We start from the raw sequence: 15,522 nt of genomic DNA, 5'->3' as shown, positions 1-15,522 counted from the left end.
AATAGGCTAGGTAGTGCCCACTCTTTCCCCAGGTACACCCAGCCGCTTCCCTCCCCCATCCTCTGCCCCATGGTATCTCCCTCCAGTGACCTTAAGACCTCAGAAATATTAAAAGTGCGGGGAGTGTTAGGGACTCTTGGTGTAGCGGTTAAGCCCATAGATGCATCACCTCCCTTAGAGGAGTGTGGGTGTGGGAAGAAGAAGCTGAGTCCTTATCTACTGAAGACTCTCCTGTTTCTCATGGTTTCCTCTGGATCCCAAATCTGATTTCCTCTCTAATTTCTCCCCGCAGGACAAATAGGGTTATATGACAGTCCCCCTCCGACCTGGAGGACAAGACCAGATGGGCAAGGAGGTGAGGGGGGATGAGAGTCCCTATAGGGGCAAGCTAGGCTGGAAGGGGCCACCCGGGGTCTGGCCAAAGTGGATAGTCAAGAGAGGGATGCCACCAGTCACAGTGAGGTGAGGAGGTGGAGGTTCCTGAAGAAAGTCTACAGACCCCGCCTACAGCCTGGGGGTGGGACATCATGGGCACATGGCCATTGGCCACTCCATCTGCCAATCAGATCTAGGCAATGGGATGCAGGCTGGGGAGGGACATGCACTCCCCAGTGCTCTAATTCCAACGTCTCTTCCCCACCAGGGGATAGGATTCCAACTTCTCCACTTCCTTAACCTCACCCCATGGGACCATGAGAGATGCTACAAAGATGCCCCATCTCAGCATTGCCAGTGACAGAGAACTGGAACAAACTATGCACACCCTACAACCTGGAATTGCTTAAAGGGGACACAGCACAAGCTAAGCAATACTCATTAACAGAGGCGGACACAATATTTCTCTATCTCTAAACCTGCATCTCCTTAAAAATATCGAATCACTCTGATGTACACCTGAAACTAATATAATATTGTGAGTAAACTCTACTTCAGTAAAAATAAGTGAAACTGTGTCTTGCTATCTTACAATTTTAATTAGGTATGGCTGTTGAATTTTATCCAAATCCTCTATTTTATTAAAATTTTTTTAAATTTTCTTTTTGTTCATCAATGGTACAATATATACAGTGAAATACATACATCTTAAATGCATAATTCAGTGAGTTTTGATAAATACATATACTCATGTAACTACTATCCCAACCAAAATACAGACTACTTCCAGCATTCCGGAAACTCACCTTGGGTTCCATTTAAGGTAATACCTGCTCCTCAACCAGAAGCAGCCACTGTTGTGAATTTCTGTCACTATAGATTAATTGTGCCTCTTCCTGAACTTCACGTAAGGGGAATTATTTCTTTTGCCTCTGGTTTCTTTCACTCAACATGTATTTAAAATTTATTTATCTTGTTACATGCGTCAAATGTTCATTCTTTTATTTTGAAGACTAGGATTCCATTATATGGATATAAACTTTGGCTATCCATTCTCTTGGGGTTTTGGGGTTATTTCCACCTTTTGGCCATTGTGAATAACGCTGCTGTAAACATTCACATACAAGTGTTTGTGTGCATGTTTGCTCTAATTTTTCTTGAGTAAATCTCTAGGAGTGGAATTGCTGGGTCACGGAGTGGTTATATTACGCATAACAGTATCCCAAACTGTCACACGGCTTTCCAAAGTGATTGTAGATTTACATTGCCCCCAGAAATGTCTCGGAGGGCCAGTTCCTCCGCGTCCCCCTCTAATTGGATAGGCTCATGTATTTTTTTATTTTTATTTTTCAGTTTTGTCTTTTTTAGGGCCACACTCGCGACATACATATGGAAGTTCCCAGGTTAGGGGTTGACATGGAGCTATAGCTGCAGGCCTACATCATGGTCATTATGCTCAGGTCTTACAATTTTAGCCATTAGAGCAGATGTGATAAGGCACCTATTGTTGACTTTAATTTTCATTTCCTTGGCATCCAACCATATTGATGCATATACTTACTGGTCATTTGGATCTCTTATAAAATATATGATTATTTTAGAAATAATTTTAAAAATTAGGTCGTCAATGCTGTTAAAAAAAAAACCCACCTGAGTAAATCTGAATATCTAATTGGCTTTATTAACCAATGCATGAATCAGGCAGCATCCCCCTTAATAACGCAGAAAGATGCTCCAAGGAGCTATACAAAATGGAAGACTTTTGTAGGCAGAAGGGATCAGAGACAAGGAAAGAACGAATTACCTCACCTTTCTTTGGGGTGATGGAAAAAAATCTAAATAGTGTATTACCTCACTTATGCTCACCAGGAAATTCCAGATTCACTGGTTACAGGGCACATTCCTGGGAAGCCGAGACGGCGGTTAGGTGTTAGGTGTTGTTTGCTGACATGAGGCTTGCCGCACATGACTCCATGTAGGGCCTCTTCTTTATTTAGCACTGGTTTGCTAACTAATAAGGATTCTTCCCCCCATTCTTATTCTCTTACTGTCTTTTTTATTGATGTATAGTTGATTAACAATGGTGTGTTAATGTCTGTGGTACAGCAAAGTGATTCAGTTATACATATATACATTTTTTATATATTCTTTTTTTTTTTCTTCTTCTTTTGAAGGGCTGCATCTGCAGGCTCATGGACGTTCCCAGGCTAGGGGTCAGATTGGAGCGGTAGTCGCCAGCCTACCCACGGCCACAGCAACGTGGGATCTGAGCTGTGTCTGCGACCTACATCACAGCTCAAGGCAACACTGGATCCTTAACCTATCGAATGAGGCCAGGGATTGAACCTACATTCTCATGGATACTAGTCGGATTCATTACCACTGAGCCACAACCAAACTCCTATATATTCTTTTCCATTATGGTTTAATCTCAGTATATCGAATATAGTTCCCGGTGTTATATGGTAGGAAAGAATTCTTTATATATTTAAGTTCAACCTCCCTTTTGGAAAAAGATATCTATCTACTTATCTATAACTACTTATTTATATCTATAGCTCTATAGATATAGACTGATATATAGATATGATTTTTTCCCAATGTATGGCTTACATGTTCATTTTCTTTCTTTTTTTTCCCTGTTTATGGCCATACACGTGGCATATGGAAGTTCCTTGTCGGATCCCCAACCCACTGAGCAAGGCCAGGATTCGAACCTGTATCTTCACGGAGACCATGTCGGGTTCTTGACCCGCTGAGACACAATGGGAACTCTTTTTTTTTTTTTTTTTTTTGGCTATGCCCAATATATGTGGAAATTCCAAGGCTGGGGATGGAACTTGTGCCATATCTGACAATGCCAGATCCTTAACCCACTGAGGCACCAGGGAATTCCCAGGAAGTTTATATTAATATTAGAGGTAAGAAATGTCAACACTTACCGTGAGGTGAGAGAGGAAATTTCATTTATTCACCAATCGTCTACACTGTGCCTTCAGGTTTCTAGTAAAGATCCAGCCCTTGTCTCTGAGGAAAGTAACATCCGGTTGGAAGGCAGGTTACCTGGCAATCCCAATGCCATAGCGAAAGTGCCTGTGATGAGGGCAGCAAAGGCCAGGGATGGGTGGAGTTCTAGCTCTTCTGGACTGGAAAGGGAGTTCTCAGAGAGGTACAGGCCAAGTAAGGGCTCTCAGGCAGTCACAAGGGATGTGAGTTCTGCAGATAATCCTGGGCTCGCAGGTGTTAACGTTCTCACTTTACCACTGTGCTGGGAATCCTCCACCAGCTACCAAGTTCTGTGATCTGTTTGTGACCAACCCCACCTCTACCCCAGCAGGGATGGGGCCTCTGCCCAGGACGTGCTCTGGCTCCTGGGTTGGAAAGGGGGGAGGGGGGGTGTGCTGTCCGCGGTGCTGATTCAGAGTTAAGCGCTGACTCTGCATCTCTGGCGGGGGCGGAGCAGGGGGGCTGATCACAAAGAACAGAGACCCTATGTCTGGATCCAGGAGGTTCAATATGTCAGATGTGCTGGTTGGTGAGAGCTGCCTCTCGAGTCCCCGGTCTCTTGGCTCCTTTAAGTCTCAAGGGTCTGAGTTTCTGAAAATCTGAGTCTCTATGACACTGGGCCTGGGGACTGGTGGGTTTCAGGAATCTGAGTCTTTGGAACACTCTTCAGAAGACGGAGTGTCGACGGCTGACGCACGCGCAGAGGCCTCGGCTCTCAAACACACTGCTCCCTCTCCCCAGCCGACACGCTCAGGCGCACCATGACCAGTCCTGCAGGGCACGCGTGCAGCCAGTGCGAACCGCTCCTCTCAGAATCTCTGTCCTGCGCATGCTCCATCTCCTCTTTTTACACACGCGACCAAACCTTCGGTTCCCACCGAAACCCCATCGCAGAGGGTAAAAGCATTATGCTCTATAATCTCTCTAAAAGCCTAGCTACAAAAATATATAATTTTAACACAGCCACTTCGCCTTTTAAGCCTCCAGCATGGTGCGAGAACACTACCATAGCAAAATAACGCATGCGCCACGGCCTTTGCCCCTGCGCAGGCGCAGAAAAGAAAGAGGGCGGTGCATACGGCAGTGCATTTTGGGAGCGGTAGGCAGAGTGAAAAATAGGGCCGCAAGGGTTGCTGGGAGTTGTAAACCAAGAGGACCTGGTAACCAACAATGCCTCAGGAGCTGTTGCATGGGATTCTGGGAGCGTAGGCAAGGCAGCCTCCAAGGCCTTTTGGGAGTTGTAGTCTCCGGATCCACTTCCGCGCCGGAGTTCCGCATGTCAGGCGGTTTGGACGATCCACCACCGAGTTCTGCTCAGGTGAGTATTCCCCCGCCTCGAGTTGGTCCGCCCGTGAGCGCCCGCTCTTTGTTGCGGTGTCGTCTGAGGGTTGAAGGTCTCTGTGGGAATGATGACACTCGCCTCAGTTTTCCCAGCGCCTGTTATCCCAGAGGCCTTCTGGCCACGATCCCCCTTCGGACCCTGCGGCCCGGCCTGTCTCTGGCCCGCGCCCTCCCTCCCTACCTCAGGCTGAGTTTCGACCATTTCCCTGCCCCCGACTCTAGCTGGGTACGTCCGCGTTGCCCCTACTCTGTCCTGATAGAATGATGTTACACCCCATGGGTCCTTCTGATAAGGCTGTAATCCGGAGGCATCCCTGAGGCCTGGGCCCCGTTTTCTGCAGGCATTTATCATTCCCTCATCCCTCACAACTTTACTGAGCACCCATCCTGTGCCAAGTCCAGCTCGAGGCAGGGGAGGTCAGTGGTGGAGGAAGCAGACCCTGTCCCTGCCTTTATTGGGCTTGTTGCAGGACTTACGCACAGGGAGACAGAACACCGAGACCTTTTTGCCAGGCAACAGCGTATATTCATACCCGCACTGGCTTAGCAGGTTCATATCCAAAGGCTGAGCCTCCAACACAGTGGGGCGTGGTCTTACATATCCTCCGTTATTATGATTATTTTTTTCCCTGCTTTGGTCTCTTTGTCCCCCTTATAAGGTAACATACATTCTGTAATTTCTGAGTGGACAGTTATAGATCCATGGATTCAGGTTATGGCACCTTGTTACAGAATCGTGCATGTGCACACAGGTGCTGATGTCACATGTTGTCTTCCCTTTGTTCTCCGAGGGGCCTGGGAGGGCCCTCCCCCCTCCAGGCTCACAGTACAGTACAGACCTGTCACCATGAAGGGTAGAGTCAAGATCCAGTGCAGATGGAGGCATACAAGGGGCTCTGCTAGCCCAGAGGGGGCTCCTGACCCAGCCTGGGGTTGATCAAGTCTTCAAGGGGAAGATGCTTAACAGGCACATCAAACCTGACCTGTCCAGATGGAGAATTCTGGTCAGCATCATCCCCCACCCCTCCAGCCATGACTAAATGGTCCCATCATCCTCCCAGGTGCCCAGGCCAAAACCTCCAAGTCATCCTTCTTTCCTCTCTTTTTTTTCTCATGACCCTACCCACCACCCCAGTCCAAGTCTTGTGCCAGTCCTGGGGGTGGCTCTACCTTCAAAATAGATCCCAAATCCCACCTTTTCCTGTCCTCTACACTGCCAACCCCCTAGTCCAGGCCACTGTCATCTCACTGGCTACTGCCATAGCCTCCTCAGTGGCCTCCCTGCCTCTACCCCTGCCTGCCACTGTCTGTTCCCCACACTGCAGCCAAAGGGATCCCTTTAAAACCTAAGTTACATCATACCCCTTCTTAGGGCAAAATCCTCCCATGGCTCCCATCTCTTTCTGTATCCTGGCTTATTAGCCTCTGACAATCTACACAGACCCATCTCCTGCCTGGCTCTTCCTTGTTCTGGAGGCAGATTCCCAGGACCGAGTGACTGTAGATTTAGGGGGAGAAGAGAGATAAATCCAGGGTGGCTTTATGTCCTGCCTTCAGAGAAGCTGGGCGGAAGGTGGTGGGGGTCTTGGAAGACAGGGAACAGCTGGGCAAGAACAGCTTTCTGCCTGGGGGTCCGTTTGGGCACCTAAGATCCAAGGGGACCATCAGGGATCCTCAATGGGGCATCTAGAGGACCGGCCGGGTGGACTTCATGATCCGGAGTCACCCACGAGGAAAAAATGACCTGGGCAGGACCTGAGAACCATGAAGAGGACTCCAAAAGAGACTAGAGGCTGAGCAGGAGATAAACCAGGAGAGGGACGGCGAATCAAGTCAAAGCCGGGGGAGGAGGTGGGGTGAGGAGATTTCAAGGGGTCGTTGCTCAGCTGTGACAGATGTGCCGAATGGTCACGGCCATGGGTCCTGAGGGCTGCTTGCTGGGCCCGGTGACAGGGAAGAGTCCTCTGGGCAGAGGGAAGGGCACTGCGGACACTTTGCAGTAGGCGTTTCCTGGGATGCTTGAGAGTAGAGGCCAGAGCGGCTGAAGGCGAGTGGGACGTGAGGTCAGAGCAAAAGGCCATAAGCTTTTAGGAAAAGTGAGGTAAGATGCTTGGGAGGATGAAGAGAAGGTACAACACTGCTGTGAAATCCGTGGATGCGGGATCAGGAGCGATGTGGAGGGCCGACTGCAGAGTTAGGCGGATTTTAACTGCGTCCCTAACCCCCACATTGTTCAAGGGTCACCTGTGTGCGTATTACCCTCTCTTATTCTGGGAGACACCTACCCCGCGCGCACTCTGCTGGCCCTGGTCTGTTCCTGACACGGACACCATGCCGGCAGCCTTTCTGTGGGCAAGGACCCCGGCAATCCAGAATCCTCGTGTAACCCTTCTCCCCTCTCTCCCCACCCAGGAGAAGCCGTCCCGTCCTGCCTCACCTGGACCCCACGATGCCCGCCCCGCAGTGCGCCTCCTGCCACAAGGCGCGCGCGGCCCTCCGCCGTCCCCACTCCGGCCAGGCGCTGTGCGGCCCCTGCTTCTGCACCGCCTTTGAGGCCGAGGTGCTACACACGGTGGTCGCGGGCCGCCTGCTGCCGCCCGGCGCCGTGGTGGCCGTGGGCGCCTCGGGCGGCAAGGACTCCACCGTGCTGGCGCACGTGCTGCGCGAGCTGGCCCCGCGCCTGGGCATCTCCCTGCGCCTCGTGGCCGTGGACGAAGGCATCGGCGGCTACCGGGACGCGGCGCTGGCGGCCGTGCGGCGGCAGGCGGCGCGCTGGGAGCTCCCGCTCACCGTCGTGGCCTACGCAGATCTCTTCGGGGGCTGGACGATGGACGCCGTGGCCCGCAGCACGTCCGGCTCCGGCCGCAGCCGCGCCTGCTGCACCTTCTGCGGGGTCCTGAGGCGCCGGGCTCTGGAAGAAGGGGCGCGCCTCGTGGGAGCCACGCACGTCGTGACGGGTGAGCGCAGGCGCCACGCCTAACGGACGGCGTGGGAGGGAACGTGCTCATGCGCGGGCGAGGGGCAGGTACAGTAAGGGGCCTGGGGCGCATGCCCAGGAAGTGGTAGCGCCGCCTGTACATTTTAATTGAAGCGTCTCAGGAAGAAGTGGCTCTCCACGCCCACGGAAGATTCGTGAGCGTAGTGTGTACATGTCCCATGGGCGGTCATGGCAAGCTTTTGAGTCACTGCCATCATCTTGGTGTACACACACACACACACACACACACGGGCAAACGGGGCTGGGGAGTTGGTCCTCTATAGGGGCTAGGGCCATGGTTGTCTGCCCTTTTTTTTAAAATGACATTCTTTGTATCCCTTTTCACAAAAGGAGGGGTGTAAGGGGGTGTCTGCCATCAGAAGCCATCTATAGCCTGTGAGTTCCCGTTGTGGTTCAGCAGGTCAAGAACCCGACTAATACCCATGAGGATGAGGTTCGAACCCTGGCCTTGCTCAGTGGGTTAAGCGTTCCAGCAGTCTCTGGCAAAAGTCACATGTGAATGGGATCTGGCTTGCCGTGGCTGTGGCATAGGCCCGGCAGCTGCAGTTCCAATTCTGCCCCTAGCCGGGGAACTTACCTATGTCTCAGGTTTGGCGAAAGAAAGAGAGGGAGGAAGGAAAGAAAGAAAGAAGGAAGGAGGGAAGGAAGGGGAGGAGGAAGGAAGAAAGGAAGGAGCCATCCATTGTCTGAAACACAATTGTGTCTTTTAACTCCTTTTCTCTACTGGCTTCTCTTCTCTGATAACTCTCTTATTCTGCCCCAATTATTACTTCAACTAATAATCATTGACCAATTACTGTGTACCAGATGCAAGCCATGTAGCCCAGAACAAACCGCCTAACCTCTGTTTCCTTTTTTACATAATAGGGATATTAATAATATCTAGGACCTAGAGTTATTGGGAAGTTGGGTGAATTACGGGAATTACATGCAAAGCACTTAGACAAGACACTGAAACGGTAAATGTTTCATGGCAACCATGTACATTTTTGCCACTATGAAGCTGCACAAGGCAGTCTCTGCTCCTGCCCGTTTCTCACATGCATAATTATAACCTAGTAAGTACTACTAAGAAAAATTATACAGGAGGGCCTAGTGAAAGGGTGGCTAGGTTGAAGGATAAAGAGGGAATTAGTGTTCTGAGCAGAGGAAACAGTGTGTGCAAAGGCCCTGAGGAGGGGAAGTAAGGCCCATTTGAGAAGCCCTAAGACCAGGCCCAAGTATGACAAGCTGCAGAATAAGTAGAGATTTAGCTTCCATTTTACCGTGACTGTTGTGTAAATATGCACTTATATATATATATATATACGTAATAAATATTGTAACTTACTAGATGTATATCATCATATGAAGAGATAATTTCCCTTTTATTCTTAATATATATAATGTGTTGCAATATATATTTGGCCTTTTTTTTTTTTCTAAAGGGCCGCACCCAGGGCATGTGGACGTTCCCTGGCTAGGGGTCAAATCGGAGCTACAGCTGCCAGCCTACACAGCAACAGGCTAGGGGTCAAGTCAGAGCTATAGCCAGGGCCACAGCAATGCCAGATCAGAGCCGCATCTGCGGCTTACACCACAGCTCACGGCAACGCAGGGATCCTTCACCCACTGAGCGAGGCCAGGGATGGAAGCCACAACCTCGTGGTTCCTAGTCAGAGTCGTTTCCGCTGCGCCACGACGGGAAAGCCCTCCCTCATCTTTCCAAACACCGTCATCTGCGTTCCCAGAGGCACTTGCATCAACAGCCCACTTGACGATCTCAATCAAATGCTGTTTTGACTTCTGCCCAGTCTGAAGTACGCTTTTTTTTCTCCCCCTAGGGTCACACCTGCAGAATATGGAGGTTCCCGGGCTAGATGTCAAATCGGAGCTGTAGCCACTGGCCTACATCACAGCCACAGCAATTCAGGATCTGAGTCGCGCCTGCGACCCACACCACAGCCCATGGCATGCCGGATCCCTAACCCACTGAGCGAGGCCAGGGGTTGAACCTGCAACCTCATGGTTACTAGTCGGCTTCATTTCCGCTGAGCCACAACGGGAACTCCTGAAGTACACTTTTAACTGAGACTGAAATGATTTTTGTAGCATTAAGTGCTTTCCCTCCCTATATGAAAGGGCACCTAGCGCGGTTCGCAATAAATGGAGGGCAAATGAAGACACCCCAGTTGCTCCGAGCTGTTCTCTTCTCCCATCCCACCGCCACCACGGTGCCCCGGGGGTCTCCTCCCGTGGACCCTCCGGGCCCCGGCGCCCCCTCCTGACCCGCTGCCGTCTCTCCCCCCCTCCCCTCCAGGACACAACGCCGACGACATGGCCGAGACGGTGCTCATGAACTTCCTGCGGGGCGACGCGGGCCGCCTGGCGCGGGGCGGGGGCCTGGGCTCGCCGGGCGAGGGGGGCGCCCTGCCGCGCTGCCGCCCGCTGCAGCTGGCCTCGCAGAAGGAGGTGGTTCTGTACGCGCACTTCCGCCGCCTCGACTACTTCTCCGAGGAGTGCGTGTACGCGCCCGAGGCCTTCCGCGGCCACGCGCGCGACCTGCTCAAGCAGCTGGAGGCGGCGCGGCCGTCGGCGGTGCTGGACCTCGTGCACTCGGCCGAGCGCCTGGCGCTGGCCCCAGCCGCGCGGCCCCCGCCCCCCGGCGCCTGCAGCCGCTGCGGGGCGCTGGCCAGCCGCGCGCTCTGCCAGGCCTGCGCCCTCCTGGACGGCCTGAACCGCGGCCGGCCCCGCCTGGCCATCGGCAAGGGCCGCCGGGGGCTGGACGAGGAGGGCCCGCCGGGGGCGCCGCCGCGGGAGCCGTCCGGGCGCGCGGCCTCCGAGCGCGCCCCCGCCTTCTAGAGACGCCCGCCCGCCCGATCTGCGCTGCGATCCGAGGGACGTGGCGATCCGACACTGTGAAGAAACCCGAGTCACCCTCGGCCGGGCTGCGCGTGAGCTTGGGAGGGGGCCGGGATGCTGTTACCTGGGACACTGAGGAAGCTGGGGCTCCGGGTGCCTGGGGCTGGGGAGGAGGGACGGGGGCCTGGGGTTGCCCCTGGGTCTCAGACAGGAGAGGACTCAACGACTTTCGACTCCGGAGCGAGTGGAAATGAGGGGGCCGCTTGCCGGCACCTCTGCGGGGTTCTGGGCCTGCTCAGGCAGTCCTAGCCCTTCTTGAACGCCTACTGTGTGCCCGATGGTCCATGTTTGCCTACAGTGGGATAAGCAAGCCCATGTGACTTGATGGACACATGTCAATTACAGTAACCATGACCTTGTGCAATCTGAGTGAGCGGCCGCTTGCTGTAGGCGCTGCGCCAGCTCATTTCATCCTCACCACCATCTCATTGGCTGTAGCCTGCGCCTCAGTAACTGACCTGAGGTCACCTCGCTGAAGAGGGATCCAACTCGCACCCAGGTCTGCTTGGGGCTCTTCGGACTGTGGATTTAGTCCTTAGCCCCTTCCCCAGCATCTGAATTTCTGCGTGATAGGCGAGAAGCGGCTGGGTGAGCCTGAGTCAGTGACTTAACCTCTCTGGTCTTGCATTTCCTCCTCTGAGAATGGAATCAGAGCCTTCCATCAAAGCACTGTTTGTGAATATTTGATAAAGTGTTCCATAAATGGTGTCTGACTTGGTTGTCATTTTAAGGTTTGGCCACCAGAGGGCTCTAGATGTCAAGTTGCTGCCCTGCGTCGACCGATGCGAGGCTCCCGAGGCTTCCTGCCAGACCCCTGGAGAGACTTGGAGGGTTCAGTCCCAGCGCCAAGCTTTGCTGGCCTGGTCCCTTGTCAGAATTGCCCTCCTTTCCCATCTTCCTGCTCAGCATCCTCCTGGAAGCCTCCCTGATTCTCTCCTCTCACCTGCCCAGCCCCTGGGTCCTGTCCTCTGTGTGCCACCCCCACCCTTTGGGTCTCCCTGTTTCCAGACAGATCGGGCTGGAGGGCAGGGACCAGAAGCCCTACCTCCCCCTGAGTTACTCGAGTAATAATAATTAGGTTAATTATTCTTTCAATAAACTTTTATGGAGCACCTCATGTGTCTCAGCCTGGGGGAAACCGACTACATCAATAAATATATAATGTCAGGTAGTGATTAATGCAACAAATTAAAGCAGGATAAGGAGGGAGGGAGACAGCAAGAGCTGGTGTCCACAGGGGTCAGGGCAAGGCTTCTTGGAGAAGGGGGCATCTAAGCAGAGACCTGAATGAATGAATCATAAAGCCGTCTTGGGAAAGAGCTTTCCAGGCAGAGGGAACTGCCAATGCAAAAGCCCAGAGGTGGGAATAACGTTGGTAGAGCCAAGGAACAGCAAGGAAGTATGGCCAAGAGGAAAGTGGGCAAGGAGAAAGATAGCAAGAGATGACCTTAGGCAGGAGCTCCCGTCATGGCGCAGCGGAAATGAATCCGACTAGGAGCCATGAGGTTGTGGGTTCGATCCCTGGCCTCGCTCAGTGGGTTAAGGATCTGGTGTTGCCGTTAGCTGTGGTGTAGGTCGTAGACACGGCTTGCATCAGCTCCGATTCAACTCCTAGCCTGGGAACCTCCATGTGCCGCGGATGCGGCCCTAGAAAAGACACACACACACACACACACACACACACACACACACACACACACACAAGAGATGACCTTAGGCAGTGGTCTGGGGCGGATCCTGCAGGGCCAGGATCCCATTCTCATTTTCTAAAAATCCCTGCAGTTGCAGGGGAGAGAACTGGCTGTAGGGGGCGCAAAATGATTGCCGTCAACTGGAATGACTGCAGTGCACCAGGCGCTGCGGAGCATTCTAGAGTTAGCCCAGCGGTGCAACGGGATGCGTTTAGAGGCCCAACTTTACAAAGGATAAACTTGTGGCTTAGAGAGATGAAGCGACTTGCCTGGGGTCACACAGGAGCAAATCCGTGAAGGAGCTGGAGTTCTTGACCCTTCACCCTTTCGTTATGCTCCCTGCTGGAAGCCAGGGGACCTGGGTCCTTGTTGCCGGCTAGCCACTGATTCACTGCATGGTTTGGGGCCAGGGACTTTGTGTGTGTTTGTGTGTTTGCTTTGCTTTTTTTTTTTTTAGGGCCGTACCCGCGGCATATGGAGGTTCCCAGGCTAAGGGTCGAATTGGATCTATAGCTGCCGGCCTACACCACAGCCACAGCCACGCCAGGTCCCCAACCCACTGAGTAATGCCAGGGATCGAACCCGTATCCTCATGGATACTAGTCGGATTCGTTCCGCTGCGCCACGATGGGAACTTGAAAGGAATTTTTCTGTAACCGAGTTTCTCCTTGCATGCCAGTAGGTAGATGGTTGGTTCGATTTCTGTTGTGGTTTAGAGCAGTTCTGTCCAACAGAATTACCATGACAAGGACTCTAGTGGGAGCTGGGGAGGATGCTGTTCTCAGCTCAAGCCACAAGGGGTCACTGTGACGACACCTATGCATCGGGCGGCCATAGACCGCCGAGAAAGGTCTGCCGCCGTCTGGGTCTGGAAGCTCTGCTCTCTCCTCCCACTCCCCCCCTTTCCCCGACACCTCCCACCCCTCTCCCCGGCACCCCCCTCCCCGGTCTGAGACAACCTCCAAGGACGAGAGACACGGTCTGGCAGAAATCTGAAGGTCCCATATGCACTGAAACCTTCCTTGACCTCAAGACCCCTGTGTCCATTCATTCCGCAAATTGTATTGAGCGCTCAATTTGCGACAACAGTGAACCTAACACAAACCTGCCCTCGTGGAAGAGGCCAAGAACGAAAGGAGCAAAGTGTATCAGCTGGTGACAAATTGATCACTTGGGGGCTGGGGAGCATGCCACCCATTTAAGCAGGGTGGATAGGAAAGACCTAGAGGCGAAGGTGACATTTGAGCAAAGAGGCGGTGAGCTTTGCAGATCTGCGGAAAGAGCGTTTGTGGGCGAGGAACCGCCTGGGCAAAATCGGAGGGAGGCGGGGACGTAATGGAGGGAGGGGGGGGGAATGAGAGAGGGAGGTGAGGGGCCAGATCGCCTGGTTACGGCTCTGGTTTGCAGCGCGCGAAGCCACCGGGGAGCTTTTTGAGCAGAGGAGTGATAAGGCTCGTCCCTTTATTCACGAAGCAAACATGTGCCGGCGCCTCCCAAGAGCCAGGCCCTGCAGTGGGCAGTGGGGAAACAGAGCTGAGTCAGCCCCACTCCCTGCCCGCAGTGGGCTCCCTGTCTGATGGGGGAGGCGGCGCGGACGGACACAGGCCAATCAAGACCCAGAGGGATGCGTGTCACAGCGAGGATTAGTAAGGGCACAGGGGAGCCCAGAGGTGGGGCGGCTAACTCAGCGTGGGGCGTCGTGGAATGCTTTTGGAAAGAGGTAGTGTTTAAACTGGGACCCAGAAGATGAGTAAGAATGAGCCGGAAAAGAGGTGGAAGGGAGGGCGAGTGTGCTTTTGCTGCGCAGAGAAAAACAAGTGCAATGGACTCCAGGCAAGAAAGCACCTTGAACGCCCCCCCCCACCCCCCGGGATGGGGTGGGGGGGATGGCTGCTTCCCGTGCAGGATCGGGCTGGGGAGGGCAGTCAGCCCCCCATCTCCCACCCCCCAGGAGGGTCGGGAGGCCACTGTGCAGGACAGACTTGCCACAGGAGTGAGGAGGTGCCAGGAGAGACAGGGCTTGCGCCCCTGGGGTCAGCAAGAGCTTTCTGGGGTGTTCCCATCAGGGCCCAGTGGAAACAAATCCGACTAGGAACCATGAAGTTGTGGGTGCCATCCCTGGACTCATTCAGTGGGTTAAGGATCTGGCCTGCCTTGAGCAGAGGCGGCTCGGATACCACGTGGCTGTGGCGTAGGCCGGCAGCTCTAGCTCTGATTTGACCCCTAGCCTGGGAACCTCCATATACTGCAAATGTGGCCCTAAAAAGCAAAAAAAAAAAAAATAATAATAATAATAGTAATATTAAAATTAAATAAAAAGAGGTTTCTGGGGCCAATTCTAGGAGGACTGGATGGGGGGAACCTTACAGGCCAGGAGGCCAGGGAGAAGCCAAAACCAAGGCAGTAACAAGGGGTGGGAAATGGTGGGAATAGACATGAGGGCTCTTTAAGAAGTCTGGGAGTTCCTGTTGTGGCTCAGCCGTAATCCGACTAGTATCTCTGAGGATGTGGATGCCGTCCCTGTGGGTCAAAGAGCCGGTGAGCTATGGTGTAAGTTGCAGACATGGCTCAGATCTGATGTGGCTGTGGCGTAGGCCGGCAGCTGCAGCTCTGATTCCACCCCTAGCCTGGGAACCTCCATATGCTGCAAGTGGGGCCCTAAAATAAATAAATAAATAATGAAAATGTCCAGCAATCTTCCTAAACTCTAGGATGTGGTGTTTTTTGTTTGGTTTGGTTTTGGTGTTGGCTTTTTGCCATTTCTTACACTGCTCCCTATGGCATATGGAGGTTCCCAGGCTAGGGGTCCAGTTGGAGCTGTAGCCACTGGCCTACGCCAGAGACACAGCAATGCGGGATCCGAGCGGAGTCTGCGACCTACACCACAGCTCACGGCAACGCCGGATCCTTAACCCACTGAGCAAGTTCAGGGATCGAACCTGCAACCTCATGGTTCCTAGTTGGATTCGTTAACCACTGCACCACTACAGGAACTCTGTCTAGGATGTGTTTTGTAAGTGTACGAGCTGCCACATAAACCCAAAAGCACTAAGTGCAAGAGACGCCTCTCCTAAAGAGACGGAACAGATGGACGTTAACCACTTACACAGACAACCATGATGGACGTGGGAGAGTCTTGCTGGGGGAGAAGGCCCTAGGAAGCTCAGAGGGCGGGGCAGGGGTGCAGCTGAGGCAGGAAGCCCTTGTCAT

At 53.1% G+C, this 15,522-nt stretch overlaps 2 protein-coding genes across 5 annotated transcripts in view; one reads left to right on the top strand and one right to left on the bottom strand.

Moving 5' to 3' along the window:
• The window catches only part of LOC125132665 (myeloid cell surface antigen CD33-like), a 36,038-nt gene extending 31,482 nt beyond the window's left edge, over positions 1 to 4,556 (bottom strand). For all 4 annotated transcript variants that reach the window (XM_047790230.1, XM_047790226.1, XM_047790229.1 and 1 more), the window contains exon 1: positions 3,318 to 4,556. In XM_047790230.1, the coding sequence (XP_047646186.1) occupies positions 3,318 to 3,342 (25 nt within the window). In that variant the 5' untranslated portion in view covers positions 3,343 to 4,556. The remainder of the gene's footprint in view (positions 1 to 3,317) is intronic.
• On the top strand, positions 4,557 to 11,327 carry CTU1 (cytosolic thiouridylase subunit 1). The gene is made up of 3 exons (XM_047790231.1): positions 4,557 to 4,699; positions 7,135 to 7,679; positions 10,020 to 11,327. Exons 2-3 carry the CDS (start codon positions 7,172 to 7,174, stop codon positions 10,559 to 10,561), a joined length of 1,050 nt encoding a protein of 349 aa, XP_047646187.1. The 5' UTR covers positions 4,557 to 4,699; positions 7,135 to 7,171; the 3' UTR covers positions 10,562 to 11,327.
• Positions 11,328 to 15,522: the final 4,195 nt, after the last annotated feature.

The sequence above is a fragment of the Phacochoerus africanus genome, chromosome 8, assembly GCF_016906955.1.
Source record: "Phacochoerus africanus isolate WHEZ1 chromosome 8, ROS_Pafr_v1, whole genome shotgun sequence".
In the NCBI taxonomy this organism is placed as follows: domain Eukaryota; kingdom Metazoa; phylum Chordata; class Mammalia; order Artiodactyla; family Suidae; genus Phacochoerus; species Phacochoerus africanus.
The sequence above is the reverse complement of the archived record's forward strand: the minus strand, read 5'-3'. Positions and strand labels throughout refer to the sequence as shown.

Excerpts from the sequence above, each read along its gene's own strand:
- CTU1 (XM_047790231.1), top strand. The coding sequence starts at position 7,172 with ATGCCCGCCCCGCAGTGCGCCTCCTGCCACAAGGCGCGCGCGGCCCTC. Across the intron at positions 7,680-10,019 it reads AGCCACGCACGTCGTGACGG|GACACAACGCCGACGACATG; the intron begins GTGAGCGCAGGC and ends CCTCCCCTCCAG.